At 36.2% G+C, this 25,279-nt stretch overlaps 1 protein-coding gene across 2 annotated transcripts in view; it reads left to right on the top strand.

Moving 5' to 3' along the window:
* The first annotated feature begins 6,072 nt into the window (after positions 1-6,072).
* TfIIS (RNA polymerase II elongation factor) overlaps positions 6,073-25,279 on the top strand; it is a 124,121-nt gene continuing 104,914 nt past the window's right edge. For both annotated transcript variants that reach the window (XM_090372110.1, XM_090372109.1), the window contains exon 1: positions 6,073-6,282. In XM_090372110.1, coding sequence (XP_090228236.1) covers positions 6,214-6,282 — 69 coding nt within the window. In that variant the 5' untranslated portion in view covers positions 6,073-6,213. The remainder of the gene's footprint in view (positions 6,283-25,279) is intronic.

The raw sequence follows: 25,279 nt of genomic DNA, 5'->3' as shown, positions 1-25,279 counted from the left end.
AAAAGTTAGTACAGCCAAAAATTTAGGTATCTTTATTAAAGAATCACTTTCCTTTGATGTCCATGTCTCAAACATTGTAAAGGCAGCTAGCAAAAAACTAGGTTTCCTGAAAAGAAGTAACAGAGACTTCAATCAATTGGCACTTTTCATCTTTCTGTACAAAATCTATGTTAGGCCAGTCCTAGAATTTGCCTCACAGGTCTGGTCCCCACATGCAGTTTACCAAAAATTAGAAATTGAGATTATTCAAAAAAGAGCAATACAGTATGTTTGCTTAAAAAGTGGCCTTGGATACAATGAGAAATCCTACCAAGAGTGGTGTGCATTCTTTGGACTTGAAACTCTGGAAGAAAGAAGAAATAAAGCCGACTTACTCCTTTTTAACCGGCTATTAAATGTTACCCTGAATTGCCCTCATCTCGTCTCACAAATAAATTTCAACGCACCGACAAGAGCTTTAAGAAACCATCCTGTGCAAGAAAAAAATTATTGATACTACAGCTTCTATAACAGGACTGCAAAATCAATCAACAAAGCAAATCTGGAAATATCTGATACCCCTGGACAATTCAAGAGGCAACTGAAATTGCTAACCTCATTCGTTACCTGAACCATAAAATTGACTCTTCTTCAATGTTTTAAGACTGTGGAATATGTGTGAGGAAATGCCAGTGCTACCTTACTCCTACTTGTTCAATTGAATAGGACAGATCAGTCCTATTTTTATTTATTTAGTTTTATTTTTATCTGTAGATTTCAATTTACTATTCTTTTTATGTACATTTACTTTTCTCTTTACTTGGGAAATGTATACTCCAAGCTTTTGCTTAGAAGATGTGTAATAATGCTTTGTAGCTGCACCCTCAGGCACGTTTGATTGCTGTTTTGTAGCTGTTAATAATAATTAATTAATTGTAATAATAATACAATACAATACAAATTTATTTATCATTTGAATTTGTTTACAATACAAGAACTCGTTAAGAAAAGTAAATTTCTTGACAACAAGTTGCAATTCATCAGTTAAATCAGTTTTTGCATACAAAATTGTTAGCTAACAGAAAATACAATGAAGTCATTACACATAGTACATTCCACTCTGTAAACAGAGGTAGTGATTGTTCCGCATTGAAAATCTATTCTACTGTATCATTGAGTATCAAAAATTTTCTTACTAGGAATTTTAATTTGGGTATTGAATAACCTCTCCTGAGCCTGAAATCAACGCTTGCCAACAAGTTATTTAATATGGTCATTGTATGCCTATCTCCAAATCTATTTAGTACCTTAGGGTGAGGCAAAACAACTGCTTTTGGATTCCGTAAGTTGTGTGAAACATTCCTTTGAAGATTCAACTCTTCATAAATAGTGTTAAGATTTTTCAAGAATAAATTTAACTTCAGTTTTTGAATTGGATATAGTATTTTGTATTTTAACAAAAATTGCCTTCTCTTATTCAGATCATTCCAAGAGTTTGTTCCCATTAACAGTTTCAGAATACTGTTTGGTAAATTGTTTATAACCCTTATTTCAGTTATATTTGCTCTTGCCCATACATTTACTAAATAATTGAGTTGGGAGTCCACTAATGCATAATATAAGGTGACTTTTGTTCTTTGATTTAATTTATTTTTAATATAATAAAAGAAGTACACATAAAGTGTCATTTTTTTGTGCAAATTTGTTATTTGCATTGCCAACTATAATAATAATAATAATACAATACAATTTTATTTATCAAGAGAATTCGTTTACAATAAATGAACTTGTTAAGAAAAGTAAATTTCTTGACAACAAGTTGTAATTCTTCCTTTACAACAGTTTTGTACAAATTTGTTATCTTACAGAAAAGACTATGAAGTCAGTACACATAGTATATATCATACTGCAAACAGAGGTAGTAGTTTATCTGCATATCAATTCTAATCTACTGTGTCATTGAGTATCAAGAATTTTCTTATTAAAAATTTTAATTTGGAGATGGGGTAACTTCTCCTGAGCTTGAAATCAACACTAGCCAACAAGCTGTTTATTATATTCATTGTGTGCCTATCTCCAAATCTATTTAGTATCCTAGGGCGAGGCAAAGTAATTGCTTTTGGGTTCCTTAAATTTTGTGAGACATTTCTTTGCAGATTCGACTCTTCAAAAATAGTGTTAAGATTTTTTAAGAATAGATTTAACTTCAGTTTTTGAACTGGATACAGTATTTTATGTTTCAACAAAAATTGCCTTCTCTTGTTCAGGTCATTCCAAGAGTTTGTCCCCATTAAAAGTTTCAGAATCCGATTCATTAAGTTGTTTATTGCCCTTATTTCTGTTTTATTTGCTCGTGCCAATGTATTTACTAAATGTTTGAGTTGGGAGTCCACTAATGCATAATATAAGGTAACTTTGATTCTAAGATTTAAGTTATTCTTAATGTAGTAGAAAAAGTACACAAAAATCTCATTTTTTTGTACAAGTTTGTTATATGCATTGCCCAACTTAGACTGTAGTCAATCCATAACCCAAGGTAACAATGATTTGAAACTTCTTCCACAGTTAGACATTTGCAATTCTTGAAATTCTGATCATCTAGGCAATCATGTTTGTGCAATTTTATAGAGGGTTGAATGTCCAAAGTTTGATGAGAAGGTCTTATTACGAAAAATTTTGTTTTTTCAAAGCTGAGTGCTAATTTATTATCGTGCAACCAAGTTTGTAAATGTATTGCATCCTGTTGTAAATCATTCGCCATTTTTGTTAGGTTCTTTCCTATTGTATATAAGATTATATCATCTGCATAAATTTTTATAAAGGAGTTCTTAATTACTTCGAATATGTCATTTATATAGATGTTGAACATGATTGGCCCAGCATGAGTGCCCCAAGGTACTCCTCTCTTTACATTATAATCTTTTCCCTTTGTATTTTCTACTTCTACCGTTATTTTTCTTTTGGTTAAATAATTTGCTAGGAGTTGATTGAGTCTTCCCCAATAATAATAAAAAAAAAAAAATCAAATTATTTTAGGGTTGCCCGTAATTAAATACATTAACCCGTATTTGTGTCTGTAAATTGCGTATGTTCTATGGTCGATTTGCCTGTTTTGCTGGACGAAAAAAACCCAGTTGTTGGGGAGAGAAACCTTGCTATCTACGCCTGAGACTGACTAACTCAGCCACGGAGTGAAAAAAGCCCATTAAAGTTCCTCGCGTCGTCGACGGGATTCGAACCCAGGCCTTTTCCACCCCGTGTGGGGAGGATGGGGACAATACCACTGTGCTACCCGCGCAGACTCCCCAATAATAATAATAATAATAATAATAATAATAATAAATACAAATTTATACAAAAGAATACAATAATAATAATAATAATAATAATAATAATAATACAATACAATACAAATTTATTCAAAAGAATACAATAATAATAGAATAATAATAAATGCCGCAGTTATGGAGCAAGCCTTCAAGAAGCACCACAACCCATACACGGCTCGCATCGATTACCGCAAGGACTTCGACTCCGTACCTCATAGCTGGCTAATAGAGACCCTGAAGATCTACAAGGTCAATCCGATAGTGACAAACTTCCTGGGAGCAACAATGACGAAATGGAGTACCACCATTAAAGTCATATCAAGTTTAACGCCTTATTGTTTAACGTCTGATGATGATACAAAGGTTAGTAGGGTGATTAATGATAGAAATCAGAGTATGCTACCGAACGAGACCTAAAGAAATTAGGCAGATGGAGTAAGAAGTGGTGGTTGAGGTTTAACATGTATAGATGCTACTGCCTATGGGCAGCAGCATTTGTTAAACTGATCCCAAAATAGCATATTAATCGGATGGTATTGCGCCAAAAAGGTGGAGAACGGAAAATACCTATGGATATTCTACAATGCGATATGAACTTCTGTGAGCAGAGGAGACATGCTGCTGGGACAGCTCATGGGGTTTTTGTCAATTATATATAGAAATTTTGTTGGAAAGATCAAAGAGCTGATTAATCTGTTGTATAAGTCAATGGTTAGGCCACATCATGAATATCGAAGTTGTCTTGAAGTCTCATTTTAGGAAGGATGGGAATCTGTTGAAACCGGTTAGCAAAGAGTAACAAGATTGGTTAACAGCACAAAATAGTACTCTTATCAAGAAAAGCTTCAGCTCTGTAAATTGCAGCAACTGGAAATGTGACACCTGTCAGGAGGTCAGATTGAAGTGTTTAAGCTTTAAATGGATCGAGTAAACCAAATACCGATGATTTCTTTACTCTTTCTCGAACAGCACACATAAAACGACATAAATCGAGAAAGAATTGTTACAGGATAAATGTGTAAAAATTTACTTTCAGCCATACTAACTGATTTTTGGTGTAAAATTCCACTTGGTGTTGTGGAGGTGGATAGTCTGAATAAACTTATGGAAGGATTAAAAAAAGTGTCAATGTTGGGGCTACACAAGAACCTAACCGTTTACAGGTATGCACATATCGTATTGATAAATTGCGAGTTCTTTGGTCGATTTGCATGTTTTGGTGGACGAAAAACTCGAGTGTCCCGGATTTTGGGGGGGGGGGGAACCTTGCAATCTACTCCTGAGACTAAATAACTCAGCTACGGAGTGACCACAAATTAGAGAGGAAGGACAGATTATGTGGGTAGTTTGATGTATTTTTTTGGCTGATGCTCTCAGCTGTCTACCTTGCGCTATTTCCTATGGTAATAATAGTAATTAATTTTAATTATTTTGCTACTAATAATTATTTTATTTCGTAATTTAATCATAAGATACAACTTTGTTGGTATGGGGAATTTTAATATGCTCCATATTGTTGGAGCTATTGAGAAGATTGCGTGTGTGTGTGTGTGGTAGTTGAAATAATTTTCCGGGTGACCCTTATGTAATAATATCCTGATAGTATGGTGCACGGAGTGCTTCTCTGTGGTATTGTGGGGTGGAAAGTACAGTACAGTGCAAGTACCTTTTACTGGAACAGCTATATGTGAATTTGTAATAGTACCGTAGAAATGTTTGGCTGGGGATGGCTGTTTATAATGAATCAATAGAGAGGAAAGAATGCGAACAAAGGGTTTTTAATGTATGTGAATACAAAGAAGAAAAGAATGAATGCGATTGATTTAGGAAAGCCTTAGATAACTCAGCTGATGTTGCTAATGAAAGGAATAGCTATTTGGCACTGAACCTTATAGATGAAAGACGACGCTAAGTCCGGATTAACGTGTTTGTAGGCCCTGTGTACTCTCATAATTGTAGATCCTATAGTTAAAAGTAAACACATGGTTAAATATTTCTATTTTATAAACTATACCGGTCCCATAATGTAATCATAGATAAAAGTGAATTAGCGGGCTCCTTACTGGAACCTTTCCAAGGGTCCTACCGAAATATTTCCCGATACCCTTGCCAGATGATCTCCAGCTACTATCTCTTGTGCCAGTGCATAAGCCTGTCCCTTACTGGATTTATGCACATAGGAAAATTTCGGGAAGGATATTGAACAAGATTTATTCCTAAAACTCTTCTGTAGGAATCTCATTACTCTTCTTAATGAGGAAAATAAAACAAACTACAATTTAAATGTTATTTTCTAATTAAAAAAATATGGTAGTCAAAAAATATGCAGATCGATTTTAATTTATAAATTGTGACCAAACGTTTTAAAATTATGATGAGTGATCATAATATGATCTGATCACTTATCATAATTATATATATATATATATATATATATATATATATATATTTTTTTTTTTTTTTTTATTTATATTATATATTTAAACTTACTATTCTAGAATAATGCATTCACATGAGTTATCTTCAGCTTGTGAAATACTTTTGTATTCTGAAATTTCTGATAAAATTTTGTATGAGATTGCCTAGCTACAAAAAAGTTTCATACAGGTTTTTGCTTTACTCTGCATTCACTGTCACTACCCAAAAATAAAACATTTTGAAATTCAGAGTGCGCCATGGTGGATGGCGCCACTTTATATTATTCCCGGCACGCATTGTTGCAATTGCTTGTGTTTGTAGTATTTGTGCCAACAGCAAGGTTTTGTTCATTATTTTATTTGAATGAAACTTGTAGTGCTTTACAGTATACGATTAAAAATTACGTGTTATGTTTTAAACATTAGAAAAAACACATGATAGGCACACTACTTTCCAGTGGTACATTGTAATTTAAAAAAAAACAAAGATGGGTTGTGAGGACGAAGTTCTCCAAATCGCAAAAAAGTTGGATAAAATGGTTGCAAATGGCGGACAGGTATTCATTTGTTATTGGTGGTCAGCTTGCTTTACAGTTTTCATCGTACCCATATAATTCGTTTGGTTGGAGGGAAAAAATAAGCATTTTGAAAGCCATACGTTCTTTTGAATATATATGTATTGTCGGTATATGATATCGATTTTCCTCTCAGTCTTCATCCGTTAAATTGGATTCTTTATGTCCCAGGCTTTGTGACAAGTGCGAAAATCATTTCAGTTGATGTGGAATGTTCAACACCGTACATACGTTTTAATTATGATGGCCAGGTTTGGGATCGGCTAGATTAACTGATGCATCAAGGGTTGGTGTTCATTCTTGGCTGTCCAAATTCACGTTGATTGAATTAAATTTTTATTTTCAGATTCTTATCTGTTAAGATTGCTTTTCTACAAATCTTACCCAGAATAATTATACACACAGATGCTTGTATATAGACAGGGGAGAAACTTACTGCAGAATTTTTAACGTTTACTAGAAATAATTCCAACGTTATAATAACAATTTTTAATTCCTAAAGTGTAGGTTGGTGACATTTTAAAGTTATATTCACAGAGGCGTACATAAAGATCAACAAATGGAACCAATTCATTTGATATATTTAGGAAATCGTTTTATTTGCCCGAGTTGGTTTACAAATTTGTTTTCTGAGAACTGTTCTCATATATTTAGATGGCAGTGAAATGACAAATAAAAATATGATTAGTGGTTCAAATGAGGGGTTATGTTTATCCATACCACATTTTTATTATTCAAAAACTGAAAAATGACTCCACCTTCCCTAATGGTGTAACCTTTGTTATGAAAATCCATATTCTCTACTATGTTTGATAAACATGTTACTTCCTAATGTTACACTTTAATTAAAAAAGAAAAAAGAAAAAAAGATGGGCTGTATAAATAAGGGTATACATTCAGCTACATACTGTATTTGTATTGTTAACTTCAAAAATTAAAAAGTGAATTGAAAAATATATCCTTCCACAATTCCTTAGTTGTGAAAATCCATTTTGATTGCTGTGTATGATAAACATGGTATTTCTGAATGTTACATTTTAATTAAAAAAAAAAAAAAAGTGTGGGAATAAAATTTGTTAAAAAGATGGACAAAATGACTGCTATTTAACATTTCCAGTGTGCAGTATCCATTATGTGTTTTCAGTTTATACATATTCATTATGAATTCATTTTTGTTGAGATTCCCAAAGTTATAGTTGATGAAGTATTATTTCCTACAGGTACATTAGTTTTTGTCCAGGTTCCTTCCGTTTGCTTTGGGATTGATGCATTTGTTAATCTAGTTTTTAACTGTCGTCACAGCATGCAGAGAATAGATTTCTGTGTACTGGTTAATAGCTGATCAGTATATTGGATAACATGGGATAAGAAACCAGTTTCTTTCTATAAAGCATCATATTTTTTTATGCCGCTATTTTAATCAATTTATATAGGTTTGATAACTGCACAGAGTTTGGTAATTATTATTAAACCTATCACCTTTGTTATATTATAGAATTTTATATACAAACCTCATTTATAATCTTTACATAATTGAACCTTCTGGTTCTTTCAGTTATATTTTAAAATACCTTTAAGATATGGTTTTAAAGAGGAGATCTGTGAGGAAAGCCAGTAAGTCACAAAGGTTGGGGGTGGGGAGAAGTAGGAATCTCACCTGAACTTAGCATTTATGTTTCAACATAATCACCTAAAACATTTATACACTTGTCCCACTACTTTATCCAATTTTGGAAACATGCTGCATGAAAAGACCAATTTCTGTTGTAATCATTGATGACCATCGTTTTTCTACCTCTTCAGAAAAATATTAGCAATCAAGTTTTGTTTTAGGGAACCAAAACAATGGAATTACCACTGGTGAGGGACTGTAAGGAGGATGATCAAGGATTTCTTTATATTTGGGCATGATCACCAAGTTAGAGCAGTTTACAACAAATCATGATTACAAATGTTAATCATATTTAGTAGTCATGAGCTTGAATCACCCTCCACTCAAAGTGTGTGTGTGTGCGACTGTTGTTGTTGGGTTTGTTGGTGCATTAGCAACTGTGGCTATGATGCTCTATTGTGTTCAACTGCACTCCCACTTCTGACCACTTGGCTATGTCAGGCCTGCATGCTGTCCACTTTTGATCTCCATCATTAATTTTTTTTTAATTGGAAAGGTTTAGTCATAAAATAATTTTTCATAGCATCATGTACATCAAAAATGCATGTTCCTTTCACACAGTTTTGTTTCCCTCATTTTTTTGCCTGCTTGCTGCTCCCAGATTTGCTTCATAGTTTGTTGAAGTAAAAGCACCACACGTCTGCTGCTGTTAGGGTGTTTTTTACACACCCACTAGACAGTTAATGGTCCCTGGGTCCATAGATTTTTTCAGAAATGTGCAGTGCCATGCAGCATACACAGTATTTCCAGTCTTTTAAAAATGTACAAGGAGAAGAATACCATAACATTTCCAGAAAATAGCTGCCATTATTCTTGCATACAGCAAATTTCTAATAAAATAATGGGATCAATAAAAGATTAAAGAAGTGGACCAATTATTAGATGGAATGAGCAAAAAGAATGGTTCTTTAAATTAAAATAAATAAATTTTACAGTCTATTTGGAATATTCATTGTTTCTTCTTCCTCTCAGGAAAAAAGCCTTCGGAATCACTTAGATGCTGTGTGTCTGGTTAAAGGTTAAACTTTTTTTGTTTGGAATGAACAGTATGCTTCTGTTGCACTGATATATTGCCTTTATGCAGTTGTGGAATATTCTGCTGCCTGTTGCTAAAAATGCAATCATTCATTTACTATTAGTGAAATTTGCTTGTGACTTACTGACTCTCCATCGTACGAATCCCTATTGACTTCATTATGCATTTCACCAGTCTTGAGAATACACCTGTTTGAACAATGCAAGTGTTATATGATAATTTCACACTGCTCATCTGTGATATTTTAGATGTTTGATGTGAGATACTATAAAATTTCTGTTTATATATGCCATTATGAGATAGATTATTCATTAATAGGGCTAATGTGAGAAGATGGCATACTCTTCACACAGATATGATGTTGAAAGAAAACACTGCACTGCACAGAGACAAAGTGGGTTTACTTTAAAATAGCCAAAACTTGCATTAATTAGGATTATAATGTGTTTACACTGTTGTACATTTCATTTTCTCCTTGAAATCTTTATTGATAGCCTTGGTAATAACAAAAGGGAATAAACGACTTCAGTTATAATGAACTCATTTATTATAATTGAATGGTGTCATATGCAAAAGAATGAGCTTTTTTTTCCTACAGCAGTGCTGGGTGTGAAAGGTTGTCATTACATGGCAACAGTGTGGGTGTAAACAATTCTGCAAGGGTGTAAACAATTCTGCAAGGATATAAGAAATGTGGAAGATAGATATTATGTAAGTATTTTTAATTCTCTTTTTAGATGTGTCAGCTTATGTGTACTGTGCCTTTTGTCTCCACCGTGCTCATCCATCCTTCTGTATGTAAAACTTGGCTGTTGATGAGATTTTCATGCAATTTTGTATTTCAGCCTTTTTAAAAAATTTGTCAAGCCATCCCAAATGGACCAGTAGCTGGATTTCTACTGGTACAGATGGACCAGTGGAAATCCAGCAGTTATTTCACTGTCCATCTGTCCTCATATAATACCTTGACTCCCAATAGATGGATTTTCATAAAATTTTATATTTCATGCTTTTAGCATGATCTTTTGAACCTTCCAAGTTTTGTTAAAATAGAACCAATAGAAATCTGATAGTTATTTTTTCAGACAAATCACATAGGCTATTCATATACTGTATATTGTAGTTGAAGCACTGGATATTATATTGGTTGCCATGCACTGGTTGGAGGAATGAATAGGTGATATGGCAGATGTGGAGAAACAAAATGTTGTTTGTGCATAAAAGTTTTTTACACTGCGTACATGAACTAACTTGTTTGTTGTTCCCAAGGTCAGAGGAGTAACTAGGGTATGGTGAGCCTGGCCTCATCGATGGATAAGTGCCGATCATAGGCACTATATGGAGTTAGATTAACTGTATTTTTAATTTATCTTAAATGACTAAATCAGTTATTATAAAAGTCTTTTTTTTTTGTAAAGAGATTAAAATTTTCGTTTTTATAATTTAATATAAATTATTTAATATTAATTTTATAAATATAATTTAATAATAATTATTTTTTAAAATTTAATTGTTGTCTGATTTTTGTACATCAGTGACCCCAGACCATATTCTGCCATTGTGTATTATGTCTGTACAGGTGTATATCCATGTGCTGATTTATATTGTATGTATTTGTATGGGAAACTTTCCATTTCATGGGAAGGAAACTCTATTCCTTCCACCTGAGATTGGCCAGCTACTACCTCAGTTGAAGAAGACTTGAGAAATTTCTCCAGTCATAGATGAGAACCAAACCCAGACTTTTCCAAATGAATGACAATTGGAGAAACCACTCTACTGTCATGAAGGACTAATTTAATTAATATTATGATAACTATAATTTAATTATTTTTATGAGAAAAAAGCACATTTCTTACATTTGTCAATAGGCGTCAAAATTTTAATACCTATCGAAATATTCCTAGTTATTTATATTATAGCTTATTCTAATTAATGTAAGTGTTCAGCTGTTCTAAATTATATCTCTGTCTCTATGCAGAAGTGTTTCCTTTCAGCATTTTTTAATACATTTTGTATGTTTTGAAGATTGGACAGTTATAAAAAGATTGTTTATACAACAGGGTTATCCATTTAAAATGTAACCCCCACTTTGCAATACAGCAAAATTTTGATACAAACATATGTCATAGCAGTGCCAGATTTAGGTATGGGGGGGCTAGCAGGGACCTTGACAAGGGTGCCATTCTTAGTAGCATCGTAAAAAATATTTAAATATATTATAAACATTTTCTTTAATAATAAATAACTGATTTTCATGTGGGTTCAGCTAATATTCGTGCTGGTTTCAGTAGCTCGACTGCCCAACATTTTAGTGTCGCATCTTAGGCAGAGGTTATATTCCAATGAGGGGCTCATAAACCAAAATCGCATCATCAGAATTATTCTTAACTTGACAATGTGATGTGACACCACTGCATTGTGTCACGTAATTGAACGTTTTTTACTTGCCGAATAGTAATGCATGGTTCCCGTAGAATAGTCACCAGCTATTCTGCTGAACTTTTATAATTATTAGTCACAATTTTATACATGATTATTTGTATTATTTATTATTATTATTATTAATAGCCATATGGTGCAAGGAAGCCTGAGGCTTATGCTGCACCAGGAAAAAAAAAAAAAAAAAAAATTCCCCAAGTTGCCCTGAGAGAGAGAGAGAGAGAGAGAGAGAGAGAGAGAGAGAGTCAAAAGTAGAAGGGAATCACCAAGAAAGAGAAGGATGATGATATCCAGCTCAGGACCCTGGGTGTGCCAAGCCCATACTCACCAGATGTGAGCCCCCGGGGTTAAATATGTTCTCTTTGAAATATATAAAAAATATGATTAATTGCAAATTATTTAATATCATCATCATCAGCCATTTTAAATCCACTGCAGGATGAAGGCCTCTCCAGCAACTTTCCAGTTCCTTCTGTTTTTAGCACTGGCCATCCATTTACTACCCACAAACTCATGAATTTCATCTATCCATCTCCGCCTTTGTCTTCCGGGTTTTCTTCTAGCTCCTCTTGGGTACCATTCTGTTATTTTTTTAGTCCATCTGTCATCATGTCTTCAAGCTATGTGTCCTGCCCAAGACCATTTTAGCTCTTTAGTTTTTATACGAATGTCCTTTACTTGAGTTTGCTGCCTAATCCATGTGTTTCTTCTTATCTAACAGTCTGATTCCCAATATAATTCATTCCATTCTTCGCTGTGTAGTTCTCAGCTTCTCTTACATTCTTTTGGTGAGTGTCCAAATTTCACTTCCATAAGTCATGGTGGGGAGCCATTGGTTCATTATTTTACGTTTCAGACAAACTGGGATATTGCTCTTCAGTATGTGACTATATTTCCTGAATGCTATCAATCCAAAATTTATTCTTCTCTTGACTTCCAGCCATTTATCATTATTACAGCTAATAACTTGTCCCAGATAACTGTATGACTCCACCTTTTCAATTACTGCTCCTTCAATCATTATTTCCCTTTCTGTGGCATACTTGTTCATCATTACTTTTGTTTTAGCTATATTCATCTTTAGTCCAAAATCCTTACTAACTGTGCATAACTGATTAAAATTTTCTTCCAATTCTTTGGGATCCTGGCTTATGACCACAATGTCATCTGCAATTCTTAAATGGTTTAGGTATTCTCTGTTCACATTGACTCCTTTCTGCGACCAGTCTAATCTTCTGAAAGCTTCCTCAAGGGCAGCAGTAAACAGCTTTGGAGATATTGTGTCTCCTTGTCGAACTCCTTTCTCGATTTTAAGTTTTCTACTGTCTTTGTCTAGTCTAATAAAGGAGGTAGCATCCTCATATTTTCTTCAAAATCATAATATGTGGGGTATCTATGCCTTGTCTTTCCAGTGCCCGAAACATTGCCTTATGCTGTGTGGAGTCAAATGCCTTTTCATAATCCACAAATGCCAGGCATAATGGTGTTTTATTTTCATTTGCTTTCTCCATTAGCTATGATATTACGTGAAGGTGATCCATAGTTGAGAATCCTGTCCTAAAGCCAGCTTGCTCTTTCGGTTGATTCTCATCAAGTATTCTTTCTAATCTGTTAGTAATGACCCTTGTGAACAACTTGTAGATGTTGGATAACAAGCTAATTGGTCTATAATTTCCAATTTCTGATTTATCTCCTTTCTTATGCAGTAAAACTATGATTGCATTATTCCACTGCTTAGGGTCACACCTTTTCTAATGCACTATGTGAAGAGCTTTGCCAGTTTTTGTGTTATGTCTCTTCCTCCCAATTTTAACAACTCTACAGTAACTTCATCTTCCCCCCCCGGGCTTTGATTCTTCATTTTCTTCAATGCATGTTCTACCTCATCAGGAAGAATATTGGGTATGTCGTATGTGTTGCTAATTTGCAATCCATCTTCCACACTGCAATCCATCATTTGCAATTCATCATTCCCTTGCTCCTTGTATAATTCTCTATAGTAGTCTTCTGCTATTTGAATTATGCCTTCTCTGCTGTTTATAAGTACACCATTGCTATTCTTCAGTTTCAGTATTATTTGTCTTTCTGTATTACTGCTCATGGCTGCTGATTTAAATACTTTGTTTTCCCTTAATGCTTGTTCTACTTTTCTTGTGTTAAATCTTCTTATGTCCTCTCTGAGTCTCTTTCTAATAGCTTTGGAGCATACTCAATATACTCAATTTTCTCCTTCTCAGTGTTTATCTTGCTCTTCATTTTTCACCTTCGGTTCATCATAACAAGTGTTTCTTGTCTAATTTTTTCTTCTTTGGATTTCTTTTTCCCTATAGGTTTCTTGGGCTTTATCACTTTCAGAAAGTTGTAACATTCCTCGTCCTGAGCAGTCTGCAGAAGTTCAAACTTGATCTTAAGTTCCAGTACATACTGCTTTTTCTCCTCTTCTGTTATCTCAAAGACCTTTGTATTATTTACTCGAGTCAGTTTTTTCCTTTCCTACATCTATATGTGATCACTGTGATCGCACCATTCTGTGATCACTTCCAACATTTACCTTATTCAGGATGGTAACATCATTCACAATATATCTTCTGTTAGTGAGGATGAAGTCGATTTCATTAGTTGTTAATTAGCATTAGCATTAGTAGAGGCATTTGATGCAAGAAAGGAGGCTTTCTTGCATCAAAGAAAATGGCAGCATCAGCCAAAAAAAAAAAACAAATAAATAAATAAATAAAAAATAACCACTTCCACTTCACCCCTCTGTTCGTTCGAAATAACTGTCCAGCTGAGCCTTAAACTTATTTAGGCTATCAACTTCCACGACAAGGGATGGAAGTCTGTTCCACCAACCAACCAGCCGCTGGCTAAAGGCCAAATTTCCTCACGTCTATCCTACATCTGTCTTTCCTCAATTTGAATTTATGCCCTCTCAGATGATTATTCTGAGCAAGAGGAAGAATCCCATCAGCATTGAGCATGCTCAAACCATTCAAGGCTTTATACACCTCTATCAGATCACCTCGCTGGTGCCTAGTCTCCAGACACTAATTTGCAAAACTTAAGCCTTTCTTTGTAAGAGCACCCCTTTGTTCCATTCACCAATCTTGTTGCCCTTCTCTGTACTCGTTCCAGCATCTCTACATCCTTCTTGAAATGAGGCCTCCAGACCTGTATACAGTACTCTAGGTGTGGCCTGACCATTGCCTTATACAAGGGAATAATCACCTCCTTATCCCTGCTAGAAAAATTCCTATATATCATTGACAATATATCATGAGCTACTCTTGCAGCCTGTCTGGACTCTTCCATGTCCACTTTCTGTTCACCCTTTTCTTCTTGTTCATTACTGACAATCCTTGAGATTCTGTAAATTTCACAAGTCTTTCACCTCTTTCATTTCTTTCACCAATTCCAAAATTTCTTATAGTTCCCCTTTTTGCACTGGTTTGTCTTTTTCCAACCTTAGCATTGAAGTCCCCCATAATAATAGTGAAGTGGGTTTTCTGCTCATCTAGAAGACTCAATTTCGGAGAGAGACTCAATCAAAGACTACATTTCTTCAACCTCTTCATCATCATGGCTCGATGTTGCTGCATAAATCATTATAATCTTTAGCTTGTACCTCTTAGAAATCTTGAGTATTAGTCTTGACACCCTTGGTGATGTACTTTTGAATTCCAAAATGTTGTTTTTTAAATCTCTATGGACCAGAAACCCAACTCCACCTTCACTCCTTTCACTGTTTCCATTGGTGTACAGCAGATTTCCACTTGATAAACTTATAAGTGATTCATTTCTTCTTCTTGTTTCAGCCAAACCGATGATATTCCAATTCACTATTTAATATATACCTATATATAAAATATAAGTAGGTATATATTTAATATGTACCTACTTGATATTTTAAAAATTTACTCGGAAAGTAAACAAATTCCAAATTTTACAAATGAAAAAAAAAAAAAAATATATATATATATATATATATATATTTATTTAAAAAGAATAAAGGCGTGCTGGAAAATCTTTCTGCCTGAGGCACAGAAATACCTTGGTCCGACCCTGCATCATAGAGGTTATATTCCCTCTTTGGAATATAACCTCTGCCTAAGATGCGACACTAAAATTTTGGGCAGTCGAGCTACTAAAACTGTTACAGAATATTATGGAGATGACCAGCTTGATTATGTAGGCATGCACACACACACAATCAATCCTGTTTTAATGTTTGGTGCAAGGATATGTTCACAAGTGGTGTGAATTCAGTTTTCATTATTTTGTCAGCCTGAATACTTTTTTTTATTGAATGTCTCTTGACATTGCAAAAGGGATTTGAATGCAAGATAATTTTCTAAAAATAAACACGCCCTTCTTGATAAAAACCCATGTTACGCACTGCATTAGTAAATGTTTACCTTCCCTCAAATGCTACTACTGTTACAATGACACCATACTGTCTAGCCACAATTACCTTGGTACATTGTGTGATAAATGGATAGCCCTGTATGATAAAACCATACAGATGTATTGTAGGATGTGAAAATTATATGAAGTAGAATGATATGCATTGTATTTCATAAATATTAAATTTATTGTACTGTATGCTTTAAGTTTTGTTAAATATTGCTCGGAAAAATCTTCATTAAAGCACATTGGTGAACAGAGATAAAATCTGTCTTATATCAGTATGAATTAAGTAATATAATGTAATCTGTATGAAAAATGTCTTTAATTTATAAAAAAAAAAAAAAACCATGAAATTTTTATTTTTAACTGATTTAGGCATATTAATTGTCATTGTTTATCAGATATTTTGGAGATTATGAACTGATTATAGTTATAATCAATTCATCTTTTAAGAGGTGTGCTCAAGAAGTTCTGATATCAGTCTAGTCCAAACTTAATTACAGCACTCAAGTATGTGCATCCACTAGAGGAAATGCTCTTTGGTGGCTATGCCCTGCCCATAATTGCAACACCCGAACAAGTCCCATCTGCACCTCTCTGAACAGTAGTGGTATAATTACACTCACTGGCTAGTAGTAATCTTAATTTACATGATGCATCTGTCCAAACAGTAGCTTATACAAGACCAACAAACCATCCCTATCACAGTCATAAATCACTTTCTCTGCAGTACTGAAGTTGATGCTGGATTATCCCACATGGTCATTGGTATTTATGCCACTTTGGGATGTGATCAGTGATGGTTGCCCTAGGGTCTGGCGCACTATGGTCATAATTGCCGATGTGCCCAATAAATCCCGAAACAAACAAACAAACAAGTCCTAGGGCCAGCTGACCATTTGGCATCGGAGTCAGAGGTATTTTTAGTAACTTCCATCTGACAATTGATCAGATGGAATGGATCATGTTGTTGCCCCTTCCTCTAAGAAATCTTTCCCAGCTGGAATATTCACTTTCCAGTTTGTTTGTCTCCAAAATGGGAAAAAATTCATCATCAGTTTAATAGCAATTTATTAGTTTGCCAAATAATGGCACTATATATAAAAAAAGATTACATTGCATACTGACTCTCTCACTCGATCTCTCTCTCAGAATCCAGTTCGTATGTGTGGACTTGGTGCATCATGGCCTTGGTTGCCCTTGCAGCATAAAAAACCAAAATCAATCAAATCAATCAACCAGTTTGTATGTACAATTTTACTAGATACCAGGTTGTAGTAGGATTAGAGGCTATGAGTTAGCAGATGAGGCAGCCAAATCTTTAGAGACCCTTAGTGATTATGGTTATTTAGTCCCATATACAGACTATAAACTGATAATCTGTTATCACTATACTGCAGATTGATAAACTTTGTGGATAAGCAACAGACAGACTGCATCAGATAAAACCAGTCATCACATGGAATTTCAGTGTATGCAAGATAGATAGAGAGGAAGTTATTCTAGCCCAACTTTGCATTAGACATAGGAGGCCCACACTCTTTCTTGCTGAGAGCTGCTGTTCCCTTCCTCCATATGTTTCATTACCAATCGAATGCAGTATCTTCACTGCTGAGCTTTATGCTATAAACTTGGCTCTGGATCATATTACTGAACTTCTAATTTCGTTTGCCTTGATATACACTGACTCACTCAGTGCTGTCTCTGCTGTAAGTAGTAATACGAACACATCTCACCCTGTAATAAAAAAAAATCCATTCTAAATTACTTGCTTGTAATGAGTCAACCCAAACTGTGACATTCTGCTGGATTCCAGGACATTGTGGAATAACAGAAAATGAAAGAGCAGATCTTGCAACCAAACAACCAGATACTATTTTGCAGACTTTTCAAACTCCATATACCGATTATAAACATATTATCCATAAAGCATGTTAGGGCGCCTCCGTAGCCAGGTGGGAAGGAGCAGCAGTGCGTAGCACACGCTTCTTGATTAGACCGGTGTTCGAGCCCGTGACCACCAAATACGAAGGATGCGGAAAGGTCAGGGAATGACCACTGCATATCCCCGGAACAATATGGCCTTAGTTGGTAATGCTCCTAAAAACCAAATAACAACAACAAAGCATGTTACAATAGCTGGTCACTAATCTGGAGAGGTTATCCAGGAAGCAAACTATACCAAATACAACCAGAACCAAAGCTGTGGCTCTCCAGCTTCTGGGACAGCAGACGAGACGAAACAGTTTTAGGAAGGCTAAGGATTGGGCATACACACCTCACTCACCTGTATCTATTAACGAATGACAACGCTCCTCAGTGTACACCTTTTCAGGTACAACTGACTATTCATTGTTTGTTAGTAGACTGTCCCCACTTTCAAAATATCCTCTTAATCACCTTTAAATCAATTCCTAATACACAGTCATCAATAAATTTATTGTAGATTCTGGGAGATGATCCTAATAAAAAAGAACTGTTTACTTTCCTAAATCATATAGGAATATATCATAAAATATAGTTATTATAATGAAACATTTCATATTCACCATTAGAAAGACACAATATGGCCCTAGCAGCCTATGTGTCATTAAACTCAACAACAGCAATCCCTCCATATAAGCATTGTGGGAAATATTTATCTATCTGGTATGTACTTCTTAATATCCACATTTTATGATTATTTTTTCTCTGTGTGCAAAGTCACTTCGACCCCATGCTTGTGCATGTGAAAAATCAACAGAAAATAATTCAGAATCGTTCCCTTTTTTAATGTTCCCTTTATTTTCAATCTTTGCTCTACACAACTGTGAAAAAATCTATTTTATATCTATTTTATTATTTTTTAAATGAAAACTCCCTTTAGACTTGTCAGTGAGTAAAATGCAAATTGCAAAACCCATGCACTTCAACAAATGCATGCAGTTAGATCCCAGTCAGTTGCTAACAGAAGCATCACTGCATGAAATATGAAGCGTGCACATCCACAATTTGATTACAGACAATGCTTTGATGTCACAAAGCCAGAGAGAATTACTGATTGGGAAGAGCATGCACCAAAGCCAACTCACCAGGGGCATTCCTAGGGTACGTGGTGCCCAGGTGCCAATTGAAATTTGGTGCCCCCTTTTTAAAATTTTCTTCATATGTGTATATAAATTTCAGGTTGTCAGGTGCCCCTTGAATATTGGTGCCTGGGTGCAGTGCATCCCTTGCACCCACAGTACCACCCGCCCCTGAAACTTACTGTGAGCAACTGTATGTGACAAATGTCACCCACATGAGCATATACTTAATTATTTTGGTTTAACATAATTCCTGAATTTTTCCTAATTGTGCAATAATGAAAAGACATTTCTGGAATTTTCAGTGAAGAAATCAAAAAAAAAAAAAAAACATTTTCAAAACCAGCTGTTAGGAGTTTCAGCTGTCTGGATAGAGTAGATGAAGAGGACAAATTGCTGAAATTTGTTTTTTATATCTACTGCATTATCTGGGGTCTCTCAACCCTGCCCAATAGGCATGAGGGTTTAACCACCAGAGTCATCTATACTCATTCCGGTTTTAACTAACAATAACAATGTGTCTGAAGTACTGTATTTACCGCTTTAAAAATGGCAAACTTAAACCAGTCAGTGTAAACAACTATTTTTATCTCAAAAAAAAAAAACTTCTTTATTCTATCTGGTGATTAGTATTAGTAGTAACAGTAAGCCCTCTATATATACTCCTCCCCCTCACAGAGTTCTCTATATTTAGGCAGTAATGGCTTGGCACACCTAGGGTCCTGAGCTGGGTATCATCATTCTTCTCTTCTTTGATGATTCCTTTTTATTTCTCTCTCTCTCTCTCTCTCTCTCTCTCTCTCTCGGGGTAGTTCAGAAATTTTTTTTTGGCTGGTGCAGCATAAGCCTCAGGCTTCCTTGCACCATATGGCATAATAATAATAATGATGAAAATGTATCTATCTGAAGTATTAACTTTTTAAAAAATGGCAGATTTTACCTGGGAGTCTAAAACGCTGATGGAACTGATATTTGTGTGACACTCAAGTCAAGTGGACCCAATTTCGGCGAAGTCCGGACAGTCTGTGACAACTAAATCCTCTGCTTGCATCTTCACGATGGTGGGACTGTTAGTAATCCTGGGTATAACTTCCATGCACAAGTACATGGTGGGTGACCACCCAGGTGTGAACCAACGTAACCAGGGGTCGAGGTGTGGCACCCACACCACATGGAGGAACGCCGCCCCTCTATGTTACCAGGCAGTACTAGGTGGTAGATGACTCTCATCAACCGGTGAAATACCACCACTTTGCTTATTGGAGGCTTCAAGTGGTGGAACCCATGTTTAGTCTGTAGAGCTAAGTTCCGGTCAACCCTTCCCTATCTCTTCCATTATGCAGTATCATTGATGACTTTTGAGGTTATGATGAACGTCGTGGCGAGATCCAATATTCCTTACATTTCGAGGGTACAGCTCTAAAACGGTGTTCGCAGGCCGGTCGCTAGTTAGTACACCGGACCGAACCTATTGGTAACTCTCTAGGAGGCCTCCGGATCAGCTAGTGTATAATCTTGCTACCTCTACTCTGCCAGATAGTGACTGGAGGGAGTCCGAGTAGTGTGTATGCGGGGAGCATTGTCGAGGCCACGTTATGTCAAGGATCTGGGTATATTCTTACCACATATACGCCATATACAAAAATTTCATTACTTCATACAGCATATCCCACTCACCTTTTCTTACTATTGAATACACCATGAATTGTCAAAATAATAGAGCAAGCTTATCTGCGAAAAGATCTAAACCTCCCAAGCACTTCCTAATTCATTTCACAAATATACGTGGTCTCAATTCTAATCTCAACGATGTCCATTTCCACTTGCAGTCTGCCAAACCCCATGTACTTTTTTCTGACAGAATCTCAGTTATCAGTTGATTCAACTACTGCTCATCTCAGATGCTCAAATTATTCGCTGTATGATTCCTTTCGTCTCAAAGGTGGTACTTGTGCATATGTCCGTTCTGATATTCCCTGTCAGAGACTTGGCAATTTGGAATCTCCTCTCTTTGATCTTCTCTGGCTTAAAATCTCTCTACCTCATTGTGTAAAATTCATCTGTTGTCTCTACCGTTCTCCCAACTCCACTAATCACTTGGAGCTCTTTGACTTCCTCTCTTTGCAACTTGACTTTCTCCAGTCCAACTTTCCTAACAGTGAGGTAATTTTCCTTGGTGATTTTAATGTCCACAACTCCAGCTGGCTTCCGTTTTCTAGTCACACCGACCCAGCACGTCGAGATGCTGAGGCTTTTGCAATTACTAATGACCTAGCACAGATTGTTCATTTACCTACAAGAATACCAGACAATCCTAATCATACAGCCAATACGCTTGATCTTTTTCTCACAAACAACCCTTCTAAGTACACGGTTGAAGTGAGAGGTCCTTTAGGCACTTCAGATCACAACTTGGTGATTGTCTCTTCTATAACGGAACCTTTATCTCATGGCTACTCCCAACCTCGTGTTGTTTGGAATTACAAGAATGCAAAATGGGTTGGTCGGATTACTGTTTCAAAACTTCTGATGTCAACGTTTGCTCAGATCGTGTCAGTGAAATTATTCTTGCAGGAATGGAATCCTTTATCCCACACTCCACTTTAAAATCTCGCCCTTTATCTAAACCTTGGTTTTCCAATAAATGTGCTAAGGCTGTTCAAGAGAAGAATGTTGCATATCGTAATTGGCTTGTTTCTAATTCTTTAGTTTCATTTTCTGCCTACATCAAAATCTCGCAACAATTGTAAAGCAGTTATTAATCAGTCCAAACTAGAGTTTGAACAGGCTAAGAGTAGAAAACTTGCTTCTTGCCCTAATGGTAGCCGAGCATTCTGGTCTCTTGCCAAAGCTATTGGCTGCAACTTTTGCCCATCTCTGCTCCCACCTCTGTCCAAACCAGATGGTTCTGTTGTCACTTTAGCCAAGGATAAAGCTGACCTGTTAGCATGCCATTTTTCTTTCAGCTCATGTATTAATGATCTTGGTAAAACACCTTCCAACACGCTCCATTCAATGCCTCCTGTGGTCTTCCGTCAAAAGGATATCAGAAGGATTTTGATGAATCTTGATTCTAACAAAGCTCCAGGTCCTGATGGTATTTCTCCACTTGTTCTAAAAACATGTGCTACTGAACTTACTCCTATTCTTTGCCGCCTTTTTTTTTTACTTTCTTATTCCAAAGGTGTTTTTCCTTCTGCTTGGAAATTTGCTCATATTCAGCCAGTTCCTAAAAAGGGTGACAAATCCCTCCCATCAAATTATCGTCCCATTGCAATTACTTCTACTCTTTCTAAAGTAATGGAGAAATCAATTAACCGCAAACACTTAAACTACCTAAAAACCTTCCATCTGATCAACGATCGCCAGAATGGATTCCGTCAATGTCGATCCACTGGTGATATTCTGGCTTATGTTACCCATTTATGGACTAATTCAATGGAAAGGTTCGGTGAAACACAAGTAGTTGCTCTTGACATCTCAAAGGCTTTTGATCGTGTTTGGCATAAAAGTCTTCTAAACAAGCTTCCATCTTATGGTTTGCCAACTGTTTTTAGTAATTGGTTATCCAGTTTCCTCTCTGATCGCTCACTGAGTTTGATGGTTTTTTTTTTTTTTTTTTTTTTTTTTGGTAGTTGTTGGCGCATAGGCTTCTGTGGCCATAATGCACCTCCCAAAGTTTTTGCAGTACTTTGATCCAAGCCCGAGGCGGGAATCGAACCCGCGACCTTTGGGTTGCCAGGCAGGCACTTTACCCACCCGGCTAGCCCGGTCGGCGAGTTTGATGGTAGATGGCTGTCTGTCTTCTAACTTCTCCACTAATGCCGGCGTCCCCCAAGGTTCAGTTCTTTCCCCCCACTCTTTTCCTCTTGTCTATTAATGACCTTCCATTGACCGGAAATCCTATCCATAATTTTGCCGATGATTGCACATTGCATTCCACTTTCCATTTTGAGAAACCTTGTCCTGCTCAATCAGCTTCAACTTCTCGAAAATCTGCTTCCAATTCTTTAAATGCCTATCTTCAGGTAATTCTCCAGTGGGGTAAAGACAACTTATTTGATTTCAACCCTTCTAAAACTCAGTCTTGTCTTATATCTCGCAAAAAGGATTCTTCTGCTCCTATGCTTATCTTTAGTGACACTCCAATTTCTAGGCAAAATGATATATCTCTTTTGGGGATTACCCTGACTTCTAATCTCTCTTGGCACAAGCACATTACAAATATTGCTTCCTCTGCATCTAAAAAACTTGGTTTTCTCTTTCGCTCTCGGCATTACTTTTCTTCCAAACAGCTGCTCACTCTGTATAAATCGCAAATCCGCCCTGCCATGGAATATTGTTCCCACATCTGGGGTGGTGCCCCCAAAACCTCTCTCAGGCTTTTTGATTCCATTCAGAAGAGGGCAGTTAGGTTAATTAATGATTCATCTCTAACAGAGTCTCTCCACTCGCTTTCTCATAGACGTACTGTTTCTGCTGCATGCCTCTTCTAAAAATACTTCCATGGGCACTGTTCTTCTGAATTGGCTTCTATAATTCCAGTTCTCTCTTTCAAAACAGTCCGAACACGTGCCGCCACCAGCCAACGTCCATTTACTGTCCAACTTCAAACTCACAGAACCAACTTTTCATCTTCCTCGTTTATTCATTCAACTGCCGTTTTCTGGAACAACCTTCCTTCATACGTATTTCCTGAAAATTACAATCTACAGAAGTTCTAGTCCAATGTCAACAAATATCTTCTTTCATCTTTTCAACCTCCAACCCAAGCACAGTACTAAGTACTATAGGTTCTAATACCTCTCGTGTTTGGGGTTCACATAAAAAAAAAAAAAAATCTACTGGTTATTAGTATTATGCAAAAAGTTAGTGTTATTAGTATTATGCAGATTATGCAAGAAAGCAAACTTATAAAAGCATCAGTAGAAAAAAAAAAACCCCTACACACTTCACCCATCTGTGCCATCCATTTTTCTACTTCTTCCTTGAATTTATTCAGACCAGCTATTTCCGTAACAACAGATGGAAGTTTGTTCCAACAAATGACCACTTGCGGGCTGAAGACATCCTTCCACAATTTGAATTTATGCCCCCTCATGTATGCAGTCTCAGCAAGAGGTAGAATGGTATCAACATTTAGCTTACTCAATCCATTTAAAGCCTTAAACATCTCAATTAGATTTTCCTGTAGTGTGTAGCTTCCAGATTTTGCAGAACTGAAGCCTGTCTTGGTAAAACCACCCTAACATTTCCTTCACCAATCTTGTTGCCCTTCTCTGCATCTGTTCCAGCAGATCTACATCCTTCCTAATATGAGACCTCCAGACCTGTATGCAGTACTGAAGATGCAGCCTAGCCATTGCCTTATACGAGATAATCATTTCCTTGTCCCTGTTAGCAAAGTTCCTTTATGCCTAGACAAAGCTCAATGAGCTGACCTAGTAGCATGTCTGCATTGTTCAGAGGACTTTATATCTTACTGCACAATTATCCTCCCCTGTTTTTTTTTTTCCTTTTCCCACTGCCCATAGCGTAGTACCACACAGTTGGCACATTGATCTAGGATTACTGCCACCCATATGCAGTAAATTGAATTTATCAATGTTAAATTTCAACTGCTATTTCTCAGCCCATCAGCCTAATTTATTTAGATCTTGTTGCAGGAGCTTATCTAGATTACTGTCATTAACCACCCTGCCAACCTTTGTGTCACCGCAAACTTAGACATTAAGCCTGATGAATATGCAAAACAGCAGGTGCCTCCGTAGACAGGTGGGCAGGAGCAGCAGTGCGTAGCACACGCTTCTTGATTAGACTGGTGTTCGAGCCTGTGACCTCCAAATACGGAGGATGCGGAAAGGTCAGGGAATGACCACCGCATATCCCCGGAGCAATATGGCCTTAGTTGCTAATGCTCCCTTAAAAAAAAAAAAAAAAAAAGCAATGGGCCCAGCGTTGAACCCTGGGGTACTCTGTTAATAACATTAGTCCATGAAGAGCAGTGTCCATTAAAAAATACTCTCTGTGTTCTCCAACTCAACCATCCCTTTATCCAGAGCAGTAACTGCACGAGTGTTATTAGTTCATTTGACATTGATTTAGGCCTAAGCCTTGAACAGATTTCTTTGTTGTTATGAAAAGCCTAGTGTAACCTCTATGATTATATTCCTGAATGCATATAGTATTTGCTGTTGGTAATATCATGTTGGTCCCAGTGAATAGAATTTAAAACTGTCTGAGACCATTATAGTCACCCTTATGGAAGCAAAAGCCATTCCCTTTACCCTCAACAGTAGTTACATCTTTAATTGAGACTGCTTCTACAGGGATGGGATACACTTAAATAGAAATGGTGCA

This window comes from Mastigoproctus giganteus, chromosome 4, assembly GCF_048544385.1.
Source record: "Mastigoproctus giganteus isolate SK-2022 chromosome 4, ASM4854438v1, whole genome shotgun sequence".
NCBI lineage: Eukaryota > Metazoa > Arthropoda > Arachnida > Uropygi > Thelyphonidae > Mastigoproctus > Mastigoproctus giganteus.
Note: the sequence above shows the minus strand (reverse complement) of the source record. Positions and strands in the feature narration are given on the sequence as shown.